The sequence below is a fragment of the Aulonocara stuartgranti genome (genome assembly GCF_965226115.1).
Source record: "Aulonocara stuartgranti genome assembly, chromosome: 19".
NCBI classification, from domain to species: Eukaryota; Metazoa; Chordata; class Actinopteri; order Cichliformes; family Cichlidae; genus Aulonocara; species Aulonocara stuartgranti.
The window spans coordinates 8,487,819-8,506,594 of NC_138955.1; the positions used below are offsets into that span (position 1 = coordinate 8,487,819).

The 18,776-nt window shown below is 41.2% G+C and overlaps 2 protein-coding genes across 4 annotated transcripts; both read right to left on the reverse strand.

Annotated features, from left to right (window-relative positions):
- Nucleotides 1-351: 351 nt before the first annotated feature.
- LOC309696174 (thrombospondin-type laminin G domain and EAR repeat-containing protein-like) lies at nucleotides 352-8,574 on the reverse strand. Of its 2 annotated transcripts, XM_082517313.1 has the most exons (14): nucleotides 8,566-8,574; nucleotides 7,382-7,539; nucleotides 6,175-6,398; nucleotides 5,335-5,681; nucleotides 4,834-4,924; nucleotides 4,581-4,737; nucleotides 4,355-4,486; nucleotides 4,204-4,274; nucleotides 3,910-4,068; nucleotides 3,621-3,822; nucleotides 3,309-3,541; nucleotides 1,378-1,556; nucleotides 1,152-1,253; nucleotides 352-965 (listed from the first exon to the last, which is right to left on the reverse strand). In XM_082517313.1, the coding sequence occupies exons 2-14, from the start codon at nucleotides 7,464-7,466 to the stop codon at nucleotides 812-814; spliced, it is 2,136 nt and encodes a 711-aa protein (XP_082373439.1). In that variant the 5' UTR covers nucleotides 7,467-7,539; nucleotides 8,566-8,574; the 3' UTR covers nucleotides 352-811. The 2 variants fall into 2 exon arrangements, with proteins under 2 accessions (XP_082373439.1, XP_082373440.1); XM_082517314.1 differs by lacking the exons at nucleotides 7,382-7,539; nucleotides 8,566-8,574 and adding an exon at nucleotides 6,780-6,885.
- Nucleotides 8,575-9,240: 666 nt separating this feature from the next.
- On the reverse strand, nucleotides 9,241-12,960 carry sumo3a (small ubiquitin like modifier 3a). Of its 2 annotated transcripts, XM_082515288.1 has the most exons (4): nucleotides 12,807-12,957; nucleotides 11,800-11,928; nucleotides 11,638-11,709; nucleotides 9,241-11,499 (listed from the first exon to the last, which is right to left on the reverse strand). In XM_082515288.1, the coding sequence occupies exons 1-4, from the start codon at nucleotides 12,825-12,827 to the stop codon at nucleotides 11,437-11,439; spliced, it is 285 nt and encodes a 94-aa protein (XP_082371414.1). In that variant the 5' UTR covers nucleotides 12,828-12,957; the 3' UTR covers nucleotides 9,241-11,436. The 2 variants fall into 2 exon arrangements, with proteins under 2 accessions (XP_082371414.1, XP_082371413.1); XM_082515287.1 differs by having other exon boundaries at nucleotides 11,638-11,928; nucleotides 12,807-12,960.
- Nucleotides 12,961-18,776: the final 5,816 nt, after the last annotated feature.

Genomic DNA, 18,776 nt, shown 5'->3' on the forward strand with positions numbered 1-18,776 from the left:
AAAGCCCACGTTTCATATCTACGTTTTGATTATAGCAAAATAATTTTGTGTAAAAACTACAATTCCGGCAAGTCTATGCTTTGAGGTTAAGCATGTATTATGTGATTTGTAGTCTTTTATAGACCAACATCTTGTGAGTGTCAGAGCTCAATGGGTAATTATTTGTCTAAGGAAAACTGTACCAAATAAATGATTAGCTACAAAAAAAACTTCAATAAATCATCATTCAAATATTAAACATTATCTGTTGGTATAAACAACTCTTATTCCATACATAAACACAATAATTATAGTTTATTTAAATTTCAATAATTTACTATCACTTTTCATATACAATTCATGCAGCCAGAGGCAAAATATAACAACAAACAATACACTTTTCTATTTAAGAAAACATATTACAGTTAGTAAACAAAATAATATTAAATCACAATGTTCTTACAGAGAGAGAGAGTATATAGAAATTTGTATTAAGTTTTGTCACACGATACACACAAATATATATTAAAAACAGACTTTCTTTGGTCCATGTGATTTTTTTTGTCTTAAAATGAGGTACATCAGTGGTTAACATATCACTGTGTGGAGGGTGACTGTATGCAGGGCTGATCACTGCAAAGGTACCCCAGCCAACACCCTGAGGGAATTTCTGAGCAGACAATAATTTAAAAAGTCAATAAAATTTCAATAATTAATGTAACCATTAAATGACCTTTTTAAATGACCTTTTGCAAATTATTTTCATACATGATAGATTGTGTACAATTACACAGATGCAGGACACAAAGCCACACTTTTTTTGTTTGTTTGTCTAGTAGGTTTTCAGCATGAACACTTTGGAGAGCGGTGCCTTGGCACTGGAGTAGATTAAATATGATTCTCCTTTAGCGCTGAAAAATTCCCAGTCACTGCACCCGATCGTTGGCAGCCAATGAACAGGAACGAATCCTTCATATCCCTGCCACCTAAAAGCAAAACAGAAAAGATGAATCCCATTAGTGCAGTATTTCCATCTGCTCTCACGGTAAGATAATAAATCAATATTAGAATTGTGTGTGTGTGATGTTTGAGATGGTTTCAAGGCGGATACCAAAAGGCAATAAGGTGGACTTATTTCACATTGGGAGGGGTGCTGTTGACAAGTTGAATACCTGTAGAGAATGCTGTTGAGAGAGTAGGATTCTCCATTGAAGGAGTTAGCAACAACCAGAAAATATTCCTGCCCAAGGCTGAAGAACTCCCAATCCACTGCACTGGAAAGAAAGAGGAAGGTATGTGGAGATAATGAACAGATAAAATGACAGCAGACGCATCAAGAAAATGTTTCTGAGCGTGTGTACACCTGGTAAGTATTATCTGGTGATTGAACATCTATACCTGTAGGTGACAATGTCCTGGAAGCGGACAAACAGCTGTGCACTCATGTCCAGTTCATAGATAGTGGAGTTAATGGTGTACTGACTCGGTCCATTACCATGGAGTCTGTGTCCATTGGCAACAACCAAAAAAACTCTGCTGTCAATCTGGAACATTTCCCAGTCTGTGGCACAGAACGTCTAAAAGAAACAATCAATAAATCAAATACTTTAGCCTTCAAATGGGAAACTCGTGGCACACAGAAGTTAAGTAAGTTGCATATTGCTGCTGATGAGAAGAGTTCTGCTGCTATTATATTTTACAGTGCTAGATGAAACTGCTGATACATGCAGGATCCAGTTTCAGCCAAAACAGATGGCCTCGCATTTGTGGCTACAATACTTTGGTATACAGAGGAGTTACCCAGACCTTCTGGCTGCAAAACAAGCCCAAATCATCCCTCCTCAACCACTGTGCTTGACAGCTGCTATGAGGTGTTTGTGCTGATAACCTGTGTCTGATTTTGTGCACTATGGTCAGATATCTGCACTTTGGTCTCATCTTTCCAACGGATATTCTTCAAGAGATCTTGTGGTTTGTTCAAATGCGACTTTGCAAACTTAATCCGTGATGCCATGTTATTTTTTAAGAGAAGAGTCTTTCCTAGCAACGTTTCCACTCAAGCCATACTTGTTCAGTCTTTTTCTAGTTGTGCTGTGTCTGAATCAGAAATGTAACTCTTGGGTTGTTTTTTTTTTAATTTCTCTGAACAATACACAGTCTTGCTCCAATGCTCCAATCTCGGGGTGAACTTGTTGGGACATTCTTTTGACATCCACTGGACAGCTTAAAATATGACTTGGACTTTTCATTTACTTTGTTCCAGGAAATATTATAAGCCATTAAAAATGGCTCACCCCATGATAGATTTATCCAAGCCAGAGTCACGAAAACATTACCTATGGCGCGCCATCCAAAACTGAAGATACTTAAGGAGGCGTGCCGATGCTTTTGGATTTACGACTCTCTATAATTAAAGCATATGCCAATAAACAAAAAAAGCAAAGATATATGGTCCACCTTTTCTCTGAAGACATGTCAAGCCTTTCATCAGTTTGTAGATAGATGGTTCATTAAATGTGAGCATTTTCAGAGTGAACTTGTCCTTCTTTTAACTCAACGTAAATGAAAGCTCTGGATAGGTGAGATCCAAATTGATAATATTAAATGTAGCCAATGGGCTAAAATTATTTTGAGCTAACAGACTCACTTTGCCTCTGTGAAATCAAAGAGCCAACATGACTAAAAGTATGTGATAAATATGTTTTCTGCCCCATTTTCTTTATTATTTCAGTTAATTAATTACCAGCAGCCCTGAGGTGTTCATGTACATCCTCACATCTCGCATGGGGCGTCCCCCTTAATTACACAATTCCTCCTGTTTTCTCTCGAGACTATTAATGTGTCAACACTCTCACATCAGATGTGGTTTGATTCAAATATACCATTCACTATCAGTAACACGTCAAAGCACCGTTATCGCTCAAGCAAATCATAGCAAACCACATACTCTATTTTTTAAGGTAGTTTTTCATAATCATCAGATACAGATCTCATCAGGAGAAACCAAAGCCCAAATGGTCAGAAGATGACTTCCTGCCATGGAGTGGAAACCATGCCGTCCTCAAACCCACTCAGAGTTTTGAGGGGTTTGTAGCGAAGCAGCAAACAGCTGATAGGAAAATATTTTTAGTCTATTTGAGCTACTTTCAGTGCGCCCCAGGGTGGCTGTGGCTACAATGTAGCTTGCCATCACCAGTGTGTGAATGTGTGTTTGAATGGGTAGATGACTGGTTGTGTAGAGTGCTTTGGGGTCCTTAGGGACTAGTAAAAGCGCTATATAAATGCAGCCCATTTACCATTTACCATTTTACATTATTCTTATCACAAACCTTAATTTTCTGGAACACCTGGAAGTTTCCATTCACCCAAACGTAGATGACGGAGTCTAAAGAAGTGGTCACGCCATCAAAAGCATTGGCGACCACCAGGAAATAGTAAGGTCCGACAGTGAAGAACTCCCAGTCGTACGCCCCTGAAGTCTGGAGCATCTGGTGGACCTCAAAAGACTTTGATAATCTGTTCCACCTGTATATCACACTGTCTATAGTGTGATTCTTGTCACCTAAAAGCCAAACAAGCAAAAGATGCCATGCCAGACACTGTGGAAGTTAACGGGTAGTATAGGTATATATTTATATTACCTTGTCTATGATTAGCGACAGCAAGATATGTATGTCCATCTATATTAAATGCCTCCCAGTCTCGGGCACAGTGCGTCTGCAGAGTCTGGAACTGCACAAATCTTTTTCTCCTTTTGCTCCACTTGTAAATCACAGAAAAGTCCGCCTGTGAGTCTTTGTTAAATCGCCTGTCTCCCCCAGAATTAGACACCACCAGATATATCTACATTAAAAACAACAAAAGAGAAAGAGTATAGGTTTAAAGCTTTTAGTAGGATTAAAGTGTGATTTTTCCACTAACTTGTCACACCTTATTGCCCATGCTGAAATGCCTCCAAGCCAGGGCTCCGTTGGTGCTGATATTCTGATAGAGTTGGAAACCTGTTTTAGTCCAGAGATACACAGCAGAGCCAGATGCCGACCGATGAGCCATAGCAGCCATCAGACCCATACCAGGTACCTGGAACAGCTGGAGATTGGATTTTTTTTTCACAGCGGGTTTATGTACAGGAAATCCCAAATGAAAGTGAAACAAAAGTATCAGACAATAAAGTATCAGACAATAAGACCTAAGTAAGTTTCACAGCAAATGGTGGATAAATACCTCTATGTCGTGGGTCTCTGAGCTGGTGGTGAGCACCTGATGTTCCAGCACATAGTCCAGCCTTTTGCGATCTGTGTTAATGAAAATGAATGGTTTATGTGATTTTATTTCATAGAAACAAGAACAGAAACAGTGTTAGTTGGAGTCTCACCTTCTAACACAGTGATCCAAACTGTACCGTCACAGAGGTAGAGGCCCTTTTTGAGGGGATTAAACCACAGCTGGCCCTGTAGCTGCTCCGAGCATGACTTCTCCAAGCCCACAGACACTCTAGCTTCAGTTTCTGACATATTAAAAACCAGAAAGCAATCAAAGAGGCAAGCAAACATGCAATGTCTTATTTATACTGAGTAAAAATACATGCATATGCAAATTACCATAGGTATTCCCATGTCTATCATCTTCTGCTCCTGTGGCTGGCAGGTCTAAAAACAGTGGTGGTACTGACAGAGCTGCTAGCTGGGGGTCAGAAGAGGGGCAGATCTGATGGGTAGCATCTGAACCTGGCACCAAAACCAGCTGTCGCAGTAGACCCTGGATATGTGGTCACAGAAGAGGTAATCATTTCCGAGTTCATGGCATATCCTTTACAAATCTTATTATAGTCTGAAATAAAGAAAGGCATCTTACTGAAAACAAGCCCTTCCACAGCCCCCGACTACCAATGTGGAATCTGGATCCCTGAATGTTGAGGTCTGAAGGGAAAGGCCTGGAGGGAATGCTGTTTGCCATAAAAGATATACATAATTATTTCTAATAGGTGGAGTAAGTTGTTTTTCTTCTATAAATGAACTAAATTCTCTATAATTAAAGTAGTTCACTCTGTTCTTCTCATTCTAGGACTCAGTGTGAGACATGAACTGTATTACATGTACAAGTGCTGTGTGGGTGTTGATATTCCTCCTTTCGGCGTGCCAGAGGGAATTTCCACTAAAAAACCATCTATCACACACTGTCAGGCTACTGTGATATGGCTGCAGGGCATACGCAGATTTTGAGCAGGACCATTTTATTGTGGTGAAGGATCTACTGCGCCTCAAGGCAAAATCGGAGGGAACAGAGTAAAGTGGGAAACAGACGTATCCACCCAGAGAACAGAGAAGAGAAAGAGGGGAGAGAAACTGAGCTTACATTTCCACTGGTGAGCTGCAATCCACTGTGAGCTTCACGTGATGACTACCAATGGCTAAAACAAGAGTGTGCCACTGGCTGTCAGCCAGCTGGGTGCCTCGAAACACCCAGTGCTCTACAACCCCTCTGTGACCTTTATAAAGGAAGTGCAGACGCTTTCCCGAGAATTTAAGTCCAAGAATGAGGCGCCCATCACTTTTGACTCTTGTCTTCTGACTGTGTTGCTCTTCTCCGGTGATACTTGACTCTTTATTGCTTTTCAAGCTGCTGCCTCCATCGTTCTCCTCTTTGTTCTGATCCACTGGTCGTCCTTTCGGCCCCATCAGAGAAAACACATATTCATTCCCCTGTTTGGAAAAACAAGAAGGAAGCCCAGACACACTGAATTTGGCAGCGGACGATGCTAACAAAGTGCATACGCTTTTTAAGCAAGAATGGAGTTTTTTAGGTGATGGGTAATGAACTATGTTGCAATTTGAAACACTAAATTGCACTAGAAGAACAGACTTGCATGTAAGTTTAATTGCAAATAAATCAATAGGCAGTAAATATGAGCAATACCGACATCTGTGTCAAGTTTAGCAGCGTATGCATTCATCTTTCTGTCAGGGTTAATATGGCACTGTAACAGGAATTTCTGTCAAATCTATTCTGTGTTTTGGGTTTGCAGAGACACAGTCTTTCTATTTATGTAACACACAACATCTCCTCAAGCAAAGCAGGGTGGAGTGGTGGCATCTATTATTTTACTTAAGTTATCAACTGTTATTACTTGCAACATATTCCTATTTTCACACCCCTGCAGTCATTAGTACCGAGGCGTTTCAGTCAGATGCTCACCTTGGGTGCACTGTCGGAGACTTTTAATGTCAGAACGATGGAGAATTCCTTGGGGAAGAGGTCACAGTTCACCAGAATCTGGGAGGAGGGAAAGCTCAGTGCGGTATCAGGGCTTGAGAAATGAATCCCCCTCACCCCGCCGGCCTGCTTCATGTGCACCCCCGGCACAAGTTTGGATGGGTCCCTCTCAAGGACAAAAGATAGAAGATCCAGGGGAAGCGAACCTGAACAAAATATGCAAATAAAGACTATGGCAGTGAGTTTTATGGCCAAACTTTAAACTTCCTCGTGTTGCGAAAGTAACACTGCAGAATTCCTGGGATGATTAATGGGTTAGAAAAGAATAAAAGCTAAAAGTTTTTAAAGTGGATTTAAACAAAATCGCTCTCAGGCTGCAGTAGAAGTAATCTATTCACCGTACTTCACACTTTCACTCAACTTCAGTACATTAGAATAATTTAATAACTTTAGGTTTTGCAATGAAAAGTGTGATTTGATGCTTTATTGTAAAAAAAAAAAAAGAAGAAGAAAGAAAAATACCTAAGAGCATATAAAGTTTGAGCTGAAATGATTAGTGCACCAGCAGGATTACTTACTCTATATACCTTAAGTGCTGAGTGTGGTAGAGCATCTTCAAAACCAGAGGTTTGTTTTAAAGGGACACGAGTCAAAAAGGTCAGGATCCACGGGAAACTAATAAATTCCTCAATGTCCCAGTACTACTGCCACCACCACACCCTGGAGTGTGAGAAACAGCCCTAGGTAGTGGTGGGGTTTTATGAGACTTCAGTGGGTTTGTTATTTAATTATTTTTTTTAAAAAGATACTCTTTCCTAAGCAACGATAACAGAAAAATAATAATACTCCCACACTGATGAGACATCACGTAAACATGCGCTGTGTACGTCCTAATATTTCAATGTGTACGGGATTGTTGTGGAATCCCAACCACACCCAATGTCTGTACTTGTTTATGGATGTTCATTTAGGTTAAAGTGGCATGCACGTCCACACAGAGAAGCACTCCTACTGTACTGTAGGCAGATGCAGACAGCTGGAATTACCAAAAAGTATTTTAGCTAGAGGGGCTTCCTGGGTTTTAGATGAAACAGTAAGCCATTCGCTGTATAATAATTAACTAAACATTACATGTGCTGAACTCAGCTGAGACTGGAAGAGATAAAATAGAATAAAAATTGAATAATACCTGTACATTGCCTCCATGTTTCTGTGGCTGTCTCAGTTACTCTTAACCCCAGGAGAAGGAACGGCATAAATATCAGCGTTGACATTGCAGAAAATCGGTTTGTTTCAGTTTCCAGTTGGTAGGAATGTCTCCATACTGAAGGTATTTCTTTGCCTATCCTAAATGACAACACACACCAGAAAGCTGTGTACACTTCATATTGAGCCTGCTAAGAATTCCAGCTCCAAACAAAAAAATGTCTATGAAGAAATTCGGGTGACAATCATTAAAGTCACACTGGTAACCTAAGATTGATGTTAGGAGTAGGAAGTCCCAGAGCATCCGCGCTTGGAGAGATCCATTCATAAGTGTGGAAAAACCTGCACCTGCAGCTCCTTTTAAACTCCGGACTCATGCAAATCACTAAGCACCCTGTCAGTCATCCGCACTCAACCACAAATCTGATGACACAGACCTGCCAGAGGGGTGAGCTGCACCACTTTGTTAATGTATACGTGTACGCTCACAGACAAGCAGACAGGCACAATATCTGAATGTGATCACATGAAAAATGATTGATTAAAGGGCTTTTTTTATTGTTATTATTAAAAGGCAATCAAAAGAAAACAACAACACTTGCACGAGCTTTGGTCAAGCAGTGCATCCAAGCCGAGCTTTTACTATATTAGTTGTGATCGCACTTTAGTGTATGTTCAGGACATCTAGATGCTTCCTGAAAGCTCTGCAAGTATTGAAAAAGTAATTATGTTTCAAGATAGTAAAGCTAAATAGTATGCTGAACCACATATATGTTTTGAATTAGCAAAATAGTATTAACATAAGCAAAGACTGTAATGGAGAAAGTACTAAGAGCAGCTTGGTCAGATAGTTTTTGCAATTAATACATATTTGCATGTATGTCAACCTGGGTGGGCCAAGTCAGTCACAGTGGAGTACCTGAAAGTGTACAGTCTCCTACAGAGGATGTTCAGTGCCACTCAAACTCGACATTCATTGATTTCCTCAAGTCTGTTTAATCTTATTTTGATGGTCACCAGGTGCTCATGAGGAACAGCGGCATGTCTGCTTGTGTCAGATCTCTCAGAACCATCCGGCACATTTACAAGGCAAATGACACAGTCTTTCTTCTTCCACCCACATTAAGATTATGGACGCCACAAATATCAAGGATGCAAAATACATACCAGTATATTTTCCTTTATCCATTCATCAATCTCTCTTACTGCCAGGAACAGCAGTTACACCCCTGAACCCGTTTAGATGAAGAAAAGCAGATGCAGATTGTCCACCGGTCCCTGATTTTCCTTATTCCTGGTTTGACTCATCGGCCGCTATGATTAATCTTATCACTGTTCCGGTTATACTGAATGCAAGTATTCACACAGACTATCAGATGAGATGCCACGTTCTAAATTTGGACCTGGGTAATAAAGACGATGGTGAAGTTTTAGATGATAATCAGTGTTTGTCCTTTTTTAACTCATTTATCTAAATTTAGTCATCTTTTGTCTACTACATGAAGAAGTGTGCTTGAGGACCACTTCAGAACCTCATTTTCTGAAACACACTTCAGCTAAGTTTACAGTTTTTCCCACTACTTTCATGTTTTTATGAAAGCAAAGCTTTAGCAAACCCAAGACATGGTATTGGTATGGACCAGTGGTGCCACCTAATGGTTACTTTTGCACATTAGAAAGCAGGTTTTCGGTGCTTTTGGATCCTTAGCTCCCATCTGTGTGCATCTGGGTACCCAAATTTTACCCCTCCCTTCCCTGGAGACAGAAAAGGGGCTTTAAGTTATGTTCTTTAAAACAAACAGATTAGCTGGTCAAACACAAAAACAAAAACTTGACATCAAATCTGAGTACCAAACTATATTTATTGTATACAGTAGTAAAAGACCACAAATAATGTACAAATCAGTAGAGAAAACATAACATGACAAGACCTGGTCCCCGTTCTTCGTACTTTACAGTTTAGCTCAGCTGACCTTTGTCCAGCTCACTGGGTTCTTGAAATGCGAGCGGAAGGCTGCTTGTTGGCATCGTAAAGTGTGCTCTTACTTTGTGTGATGAAAGCTGGAATCATGATTGCTGACTGGCTTGTGCAGATGCATGTCGCACAAACACTCAACATTTCTCTGTGCAATACAATATTGACAGATGCTTACTGATGGCTGTGCAAGGAAATAAGGTTTCATTTCTCAGTACTGGCACCAACTCTTAACTATTCATATAAAAGATGAAAAACATTTACTGTAGTAGCTGAAAGTGTTCAGACAGTTTTTAAAGCACGTATTAAAACCTACATTTTGTTGCAGTGTGTTTTTAACTTTGAAAGGTGCAACCTTTTCTAATAACTTGAATCCAACTAACTTCAAAAAAGCTGGGTTTTTCTTTTCAGGATTTGAGCTTAATGAACCGTGGCTGAACTGGGGGGAGGAAAGGGGGAAAAAAGAAATCCTAGCTCATTTCAGACTATTTACATTCAAAGATAATTTGGTTACCCACATACGAAGAACGGGGCCCTGTAGGTACAGAACACTTGTCTCCCAAACTCCAATGGCTGACCTCCTGATATGAAACGAACTGCATGCTTCACTCTCCAGAATGTAAAAATAGTGAAAGACGCTCATCACCACTTGAAAGACTGCCACTGTAACAACACACAAGCAGACAGCATCTCAGCAGCTGGCACAGTAGTGAAAAGTGTCATTGGTGTCTTTTAGCAAAGACAGTCCAACTTTTGCTGGATACCCTTGCTCAAACTTGAACCTGCTCCTCTTCAAAGCACATCTAAAACTCAAGTGTTCCCGTTGGCCTACTTGTGCTAGGGCAATACAGGGGATGAGACACCTGACCTAAAAAAAAACAAAAAACATTCAGGATCCTTTCAGTTATTCCCACTCACAGTCCACCCTCTACAACAAGCAGACCTGCTTTTGAGATCATCACAAGGACCGGTTACTAGCCCACTTTGGAAAAAAACAGAACCAAAAAGAAAAATGTTATGTATTTTGCACCAAGAGATTCTTTACACAATCAAACGCCAACCAGCTTACACCGTGGATGCACTTCTGTGATATAGATGAATTCTTTCCCCTGAAACAAGCATTTCTGCATAAGCATATATCCATCTGTACCGCAGACACCCACAGTCACTCACTGAGTAGCCATCTAAGAGGAAGCAAACACTGATGCAATATAAATGCCTTTAAATGTGACAGTTTTCACCTTGAAGTTGGCTTTTTAAAGAGAAGCACGTCAAATATGAAGCAGACGTTCTGTTTTTGGAGTATTGGTCCAAGTCCCACAACATTTATCTAACACCCATTCTGATACTGCTGTACAGGAGGGGGAAAAAATGTCGACCATATGCCCCATGGGTGTTAATGTTTAAAATAACAGACGAAAAAACTAAAATTAACATTTACAAAAGAAAAGAAACATTGCAGAAGCACCTAAAATGCAAAGAATTAAAATTCATTTAACAAAACAAAAACAAACAAAAAAACGAGTGACCATTCAGACAACAAACACACAGAAAAGCAATGTGAAATGGGAAGCATGTGTGTATTATGTTCAGATAGTGCTTCCACTTCAAACCATTTTTATGCCCACTGACAGTGACCCCTGGACAAAACACTTGCAGAGCCTCGCATTCAACCCTGATGGATGAAAACAGTGACAAACTACTGGATACTAAGCTTTCACTGCACAGTGAACCAAAAGCAGTGACAAACCAGGAACAGCTGTGATGAGTTGTTGGTCCAATCACAGCCAGCGGTGCCAGAAGGAAATCTGTGTCCTGATTGGCCAGCAGAGAGACTGTTGACACACAAAAGTTCAGTCCTGACTGAGACAGCACATAAACAGCCAACGAGGCCCTCCGCCAACACCTGACGAAAACCATGACAGACATCTTTAAACTGAAAGAATAATAATAATAATAATAATAATAATAATAATAATATGAGGGGAGTGGTGGGGAAGGGATGGACAGTGAGATGGTTGAGGGCGTTGTCTGAGGGTGGCCGTCAATGAGGTGGGTAGGGCTTAGCAATGGCCGCCTGTCTGCTGCTGGAAAACATCTATGGTGTCTTCATCTTCCATTTCCAGCTGAGAAAAAGATGTTCCATATATTAATTATTTTACAGTATTGCAAACATATTCAATTTATTTAGGGGACAAGTGCGCTGTAATCTTAAAGAAACTGAATGTGTTTCAATAATGGTTACAAGTGCATAATAATCATACCTGTGCAGGAGTATCCGTCTCATTGATCGGCTGGCCATCAAACCTGAACCTGATCTGCCTTATTGAGAGACCCTGCAGATGAAGATGCCGCCTTTCCGTTAAAAGAACAGCAAAGTTAAGTGTGCATGTAATCATGCTGCTTAAGAACTTACAGCAGCTTACCTGTCGTTCACAGTATGCCTTCATTAGTTTACTGAGAGGTGTGTGCCTTTTTATTTTAAACTGAACCACCGACCCATCCTGCCCTGCAACCTTGAGGTTGATGTGGTCATTCTCAGTCTTTACTCCTTCCTGTAGAAACACAATGGTTTAACACTTGATAAACAAATGGATTAGCAACCACAGTAATGCATAGTACGTATACGTTTTCTTTAAAGCGACATCCACAATACTGTTAGCCTTGCTAGCTCAGACATACAGAAAGTAAACTAATAGGCATATAATCCCACAATTTTAACAGCCGTGTCACAAAACACAGATGTGACTTGTGTTGAATTACTGCCATACTATTCAGTTGATGCTTTGATTAAAACAAAACGTACATTGGAGCTCAATAACACAGACATGCTACCATATGCGTTCACACAAGGCACTCACAGGCGCTAACGTTAGCATCATTAGCTCCGGGCTAGGCTCAGAACCACTGGCGAGTTTAGCTACCGGCTAACGCTGCTAGCAGTTTTGTTATGAAGTATTGTGGTACAACAAGCAGCACAACGAAAAAATTAAAACAAATAAAATAAAAACTACCAGAATACCATAGTCACATCAGTTTTTAAGGCGGTGCGTCACCTCCATTTGCGCTCTTCTGCCACTGCTGCAGTTGCGGCATTTGCGGCGTTGCGGACATAGCGTGGTCCCGTTTCGACAAAGAAAAAAATCCGCAAATAACAATCATGGTGTAATTGACATTCCTGCTCCCAACCTTTTAGACCCCAATTAGCGGGACAACATCCCTCCCAAACTCACCTACAGTGAGCTGTGTGAGCGCATATAGACGCACATATGAATGTGCGGGTACTCATTCATTTGCGAAACAAACACTGCGCCGATTTAGAGAAACGTGCAAACCAGGCCATTTTTAGATTGCACATATAAGCGACGGTTTCGCAGGAGCTCGCCTCAGCCATCATAACAAGCAAGCAGTTATATAAACCTCTATATATTACCTTTGGCTTTTCCTCTGACATCTCGGCAGGATTTCGCGTTGCAGTTTACAGAATAATCTGCTAGTTCGGCTTTATTTGTCTTTCTGCCGCCTTCTGTCCTCTCCTCTGCCCTGCTAACGGGTGCGCGCTTCAGACCGTTGCTGCAAATAAGCCATTGGCCCTTAAAACACCACGTGGTTGCCAAATCGCGGGAGCGCGCGTCTATGCAAAAAAAACTCGATCACGCGAGGAATCTATATGAAAATCTCTTATTGTGCGCACAAATTAAACCAAATAACGAGCCACCTGTAAGTGGTAGCTATTGAAGTTCTGTAGTTTAATTTCCATTCATTTAAAATGTTTTGTTTCCATCTTAGTTTAGTTTAGACCAGACTTCAGAATTGGTTAAGCTCTTTAATGTTTAAATATCCTAGTGTATTATTATTGTCATTTTTAATAATACTTTGACTCTTTTAATTTAATTATATGTTTTAAGAAGTTCAGAAATACAGTAGTGGTCAGAAGTTCTTATACACTCATTATGGGCATGAAAGTCATGATAATTTCGGGCTTTTAATAATTTCTTTGAACTGTTCTTTTTCCAGTCAGGAATGATTAATTTACAGTATGCATCAATCTGATGCACAGCTTTGAATTTATTTGGGATTTTCTTCAATCCACACAGGGTCAAAAGCAGAAATACAGACTCAAATATAGACATCAAATCACTTAATTCCCTTAATAAGTGCTATTCAATGTTCTACAATATCTATCAGTTTAACAAGGTGAAGGCCTGTTTACTTTTTGTTAGTGATCATGTTTGAATGCAACTGGTAGTTTCTTCTTTCCAAAAGGTGAGCAGACATCATATTAAACCCTATGGATTAAGAATGTAACTTGTGTTCATATGTGTGAAGGCAGCAAGTGAAGACTATTAGCAATATAGTGTATACACTTGAGCCTGTATGTGTACTTTTGACACTGCGTGGATTAGATAAAATCCAAAATAATACTGATGATGCCATAGCCCTGACACTACACACTGCCCTGTCACACCTGGAGAAGAGAGACACGTATGTGAGAATGCTGTTTGTAGATTACAGCTCAGCATTCAATACCATCGTTCCCTCGAAGCTGGACAGGAAACTGCAGGATCTAGGACTGAGCAGCTCCCTCTGCAGCTGGATCCTTAGCTTCCTGTCTGACAGACGCCAAGTGGTCAGACTGGGCAGCATCACCTCATCCCCCATCACACTGAACACTGGTGCTCCACAGGGGTGTGTACTGAGCCCTCTCCTATACTCACTCTACACCTACGACTGCACAGCCACTAACAACTCCAACATCATTGTGAAGTTTGCGGACGACACTACAGTGGTGGGTCTTATCACCAATGGTGATGAGACGGCTTACAGGGAGGAGGTCAGCGCCCTGACCCACTGGTGTCAAGACAACCATCTCACCCTCAACGTCGCAAAGACAAAGGAGTTGATAGTGGACTTCCGGAGGTGCAGAGAAGTACACACCCCCATCACCATCAACGGCGCTGCTGTGGAGAGAGTGAGCAGCTTCCGGTTCCTTGGTGTACATCTGGCTGAGGATCTTACATGGTCAGTACACACAAACAAAACAGTGAAGAAGGCGCAGCAGCGCCTCTTCTTTCTCAGGAGACGGAAAAGATTCGGCATGAGCCCCCGCATCCTCAGGACCTTCTATCACTGTGCCATTGAGAGCATCCTCACTGGATGCATCACCACCTGGTATGGCAACAGCACCGCCTACAACTGCAAAGCTCTCCAGCGAGTAGTGCGGTGCTCTGAACGGATAATTGGAGGTGAGCTTCCCTCCCTCCAAGACATCTACAGGAAGCGGTGCCTGAGGAAAGCGGGGAGGATCATCAAGGACTCCAGTCACCCCAGCCATAAACTGTTCAGACTACTTCCATCAGGAAGGAGGTTCTGCAGCATCCGGTCCCGTACCAGCAGACTGAGAGACAGCTTCTTCCACCAGGCCATCAGACTGCTGAACACGTCATAGACACCTCAGCTTCACTACTGGAACTTTAACATTATGCACTCCATACTGTACAGTAATGCCACTGTTTTGCACATGTCTCAACTCTGTATATTTTTATATATTTTATTTATTGTTTACTCTATTTAATTTGTAAAATATGTGTACACACACACACACACGTAGAAAAATATTTAGTATACACATCCAGAAATGCATATACTATTATATATTGCACATATATTTATTAGTTTCAGATGTAGCCATTCTTGTATTTTGCTTGTTTACATTATTGTATTTTGCACAACTCTGTTGCTTGTGAAGCTCGCACACAAGAATTTCACTCACATGTGCTGTACCAATGTACCTGCACATGTGATGTGACAATAAAAGTGATTTGATTTGATTTGATTAAAGAAAGGGGCAATGTGTGGGGCAATGTGGGAAGTACTGGTAACGTTGGTATAGCAAATTTTTATATGTTTAACATTAAAAACATAAAAACTATGCAAGTCCCTCACTGGTTTGGCATTGGTTCCCAGCTTCCTGGCAAAGTAAATACAACACAGTGTCTGTGAAGGTTCTCAGTCATCCAGGTCATCGTAGTCAAAGGAGCTTGCAAAGAAAAGCGTCTGGACTTCTTTAAGTTAGTTGAAGACGTTTCACCTCTCATCCGAGAAGCTTCTTCAGTTCTAAGGTCAAATGGTGGAGAGTCCCAGATTTAAACCGAGTGGGAGTAACCCCCCACAGAGGGACAAAAGGACCCACTGATGATCCTCTAAACTCACCCGAAACTCTGGCTGATTGGGACCCACACCCAGTTTCACACCTTGGCTCAGGCGATTAGAGGATCATCAGGGGGTCCTTTTGTCCCTCTGTGGGGGGTTACTCCCACTAGGTTTAAATCTGGGACTCTCCACCATTTGACCTTAGAACTGAAGAAGCTTCTCGGATGAGAGGTGAAACGTCTTCAACTAACTTAAAGAAGTCCAGACGCTTTTCTTTGCAAGCTCCTTTGACTAAATACAACACAGATAAATAGAAACTGAAGTTTATTTTATGGTCTAACCTTTAACTCTCATTTCATCTCATTTTCTCTGCTTATCTTGTTTGGCATCAGTACTGATGCATCCATAGTTCACATTTCTTTATGAGCTGTGCTGACTAATATGTGGGACATTGAGTCAACTAGTGCATGCCCATGCTACAGTGTAATTGTCCCTTTTGACAGCAAAATCATGGCCTTACTTTAACCCACTTACTTGGTATATATGTGTTACTAATAAGTCCTTTAGTTACAGGTAGTCTCACTGCGATGGAGATCTTTTTCAAGAGGGAAAGGAGTACCAAAAAATCCCCTAAAACATACAAGAGCACTCACAAAATCTAGTGTAATAAATCTAGTGTAGTATATTAATCTTTTTGTGTTTTTGCGTTTTGAAGTTATATAATCTTGTACTGAAAAAATAATGTTTTAAAGAGCTCAAACAAAGAAAGTGCTTATATCCCCCAATGACTAATATATCACTTTAAGGAGATGATCCAATGGAAACTAAAGCTTTTTCCTAATTTGTGTGACCCTGAACTTTAACCTATGGCCTTGAAGATATTCTAAAATATATACCAAACATAAATACCACATTACAGTGGTGTATTTGATTATTTTTACCCATATGACTGGAGCAGAATTAACTGAAATCTTTGGCTTCTATAAGCAGAAAAAGAGATTTTAAGTCAAAGTTAAGTTTAAGTTAAATTCGTGCAGTCTGTGACTTTGTGACTTTATGGTGTCATTGTGATGTCGAATTGAAAAAACAAGAGCATTCGGAGAGTGCAACTCACCCTGAAGGGCAAGGACTATACTTTTTTTTACTATACTAAAAAAAATAGATGTTTTATGATGTTTTTATTATAACATGCTGACATCAGCCTGCTTTTATTACAGTGCAGCAACCTCAGCCTGCTTTTATAAAGACATAATGCCTGATCTTTGACCTATGACCTTGAAGCATTGAATACTAAAATAGTCTGTTTTATTATCTTTACCTATATGATTGCAACACAACTGACTAAAATTTCTGGCTTCTATAAGCTAAAAAACCTTGAGATTTAAAAATATTTTCATTTTCAGTGCGTGATTTTGCAAATCTTTATGCTGTCACTGTAACACTGTAGGGCATGGTATTTGGGGGAGGGCCGGGCTGGGGTGGTAGGTTGTACAGCTCTCAATGGCCTTTTATATGATATATTACTCGATATTGTTTTTTTGAAAAACTTTTCTGGGTCAACTTTACCTTTGCGTGCTGACAATGAAGGTCAAGGTCAAATGCTTAGCTAACCTAGGCTTGCATATTTTTGTAAAGACAACCCATTAAAAAAAATAAGGTAATATGAAGAGCAATATAAAGATTTTATTGATTTTGGCATGACCTTGACCTGATTTTCTTGTAAATTAAATCAGCTCCGGCTGTTACTGGCATACCATCACACAAAATATGAAAATGATACCTTGAAAACTGTGGAGTCAAGATTGCTAACAAACAGACAAACAAACAAACAGAACCATGACACCACCAGGAGAAAAATCCAGACAGACACTTAACATGAAATCAAAAAATGCAGTTTCACAATTTTTGTTTTCTTTGTAGCTCATTTCATAGGCAGCAAGGTATTCAAATCCAGTTTCTCCAAGACCAGTGTGAATGGGAGGTGCAGCTAAAATGTCTTTCAGCCTTCTAAATAAATAAATCCCACTCCTTCATATAAGATACAACGGTGAGTAAGTGTGATACACAGAATCAAGAGGCTTCTGGGGAGACGGAGAAGCATACATATAAACACTGTCACCATAATCAGACGCAGACAAAACTCTGGATGTTCACTGTGTACAGTGATGGTAATTCAGAATGCACCTGTCCCTCCTCAAAAGCAGACTCGTGAAAATTCCACACAGGTGCTGGAAAGCCGAGTCCATTTGTCTTTCGGGAAGCATTGAGCACTTGCAGTCTATAATGTTCACGGCGCCATGGTCTGTCGTTTTCTGACGGCCTTTCTCTGTCCACGCTGGTTTCTCGCAGTCTGCGCAAAGCTTGTGCGGACCGGTCATGGTCCAAGCGATGCACCTTTTCCTCACTGGTTTCGCGCAGTCTCCGTGAAGCCTGAGCCAGTCGATTATTTTGTAGGCGATGCTCCCTCTCCGAACTGGTTTCTCTCAGTCTGCGCAAAGCTTGAGCAGACCGGGCATGGTACAATCGACGCTGCCTTTCCTCGCTGGTTTCTCGCTGCCTCCGTGAAGCTTGAGCCAGTCTGGCATTTTGCAGCCGAAGCCGTCTTTCCTCGCTGGTTTCTCGCTGTCTTCGTGATGCATGAGCCAATCTGTCATTTTCTAAGCGATGCCGTCTCTCTTCGCTGGTTTCGTGCAATCTCCGTGAAGCTTGCCCCCGCCGCTTATTTTCCAGGCGATGCTCCCTCTCCAAGCTGGTTTCACGCCGTCTTCTGGAAGCCTTAGCCAGGCGGTCATTTTGCAGACGTTGCAGCCTTTCCAAACTGGTTTCCCGCTGTCTGCGCGAAGCTTGAGCCGACCGGGCATGGTACAATCGACGCTGCCTTTCTTCGCTGGTTTCGCGCTGTCTCCGCGAAGCCTGGGCCAGTCTGGCATTTTCCAGGCGAAGTCGTCTTTTTTCGCTGCTCTCGCGCCGTCTCCGCGAAGCTTGGGATACTCTGGCGTTTTCTAAACGACGCTGTCTCTCTTCGCTGGTTTCTCGCTGTCTTCGTGCAGCTTCTGCTAATCTGGCGTTTTCCAGTCTAGATTCTCTTTGATGCTGAGATTCAGTGGCCCTGATTTTCTTCTTCCGCATGGCATCCTTACTGCTGCGGCAAGAGCCTTTCCTTTTTCTAGGCATTGTGGTGATGTGACCCTCTCAAGGCCCCTCGACACAAGGAGCGACATGCGCTGCACTGACCGCTGGCTGGAGCGAA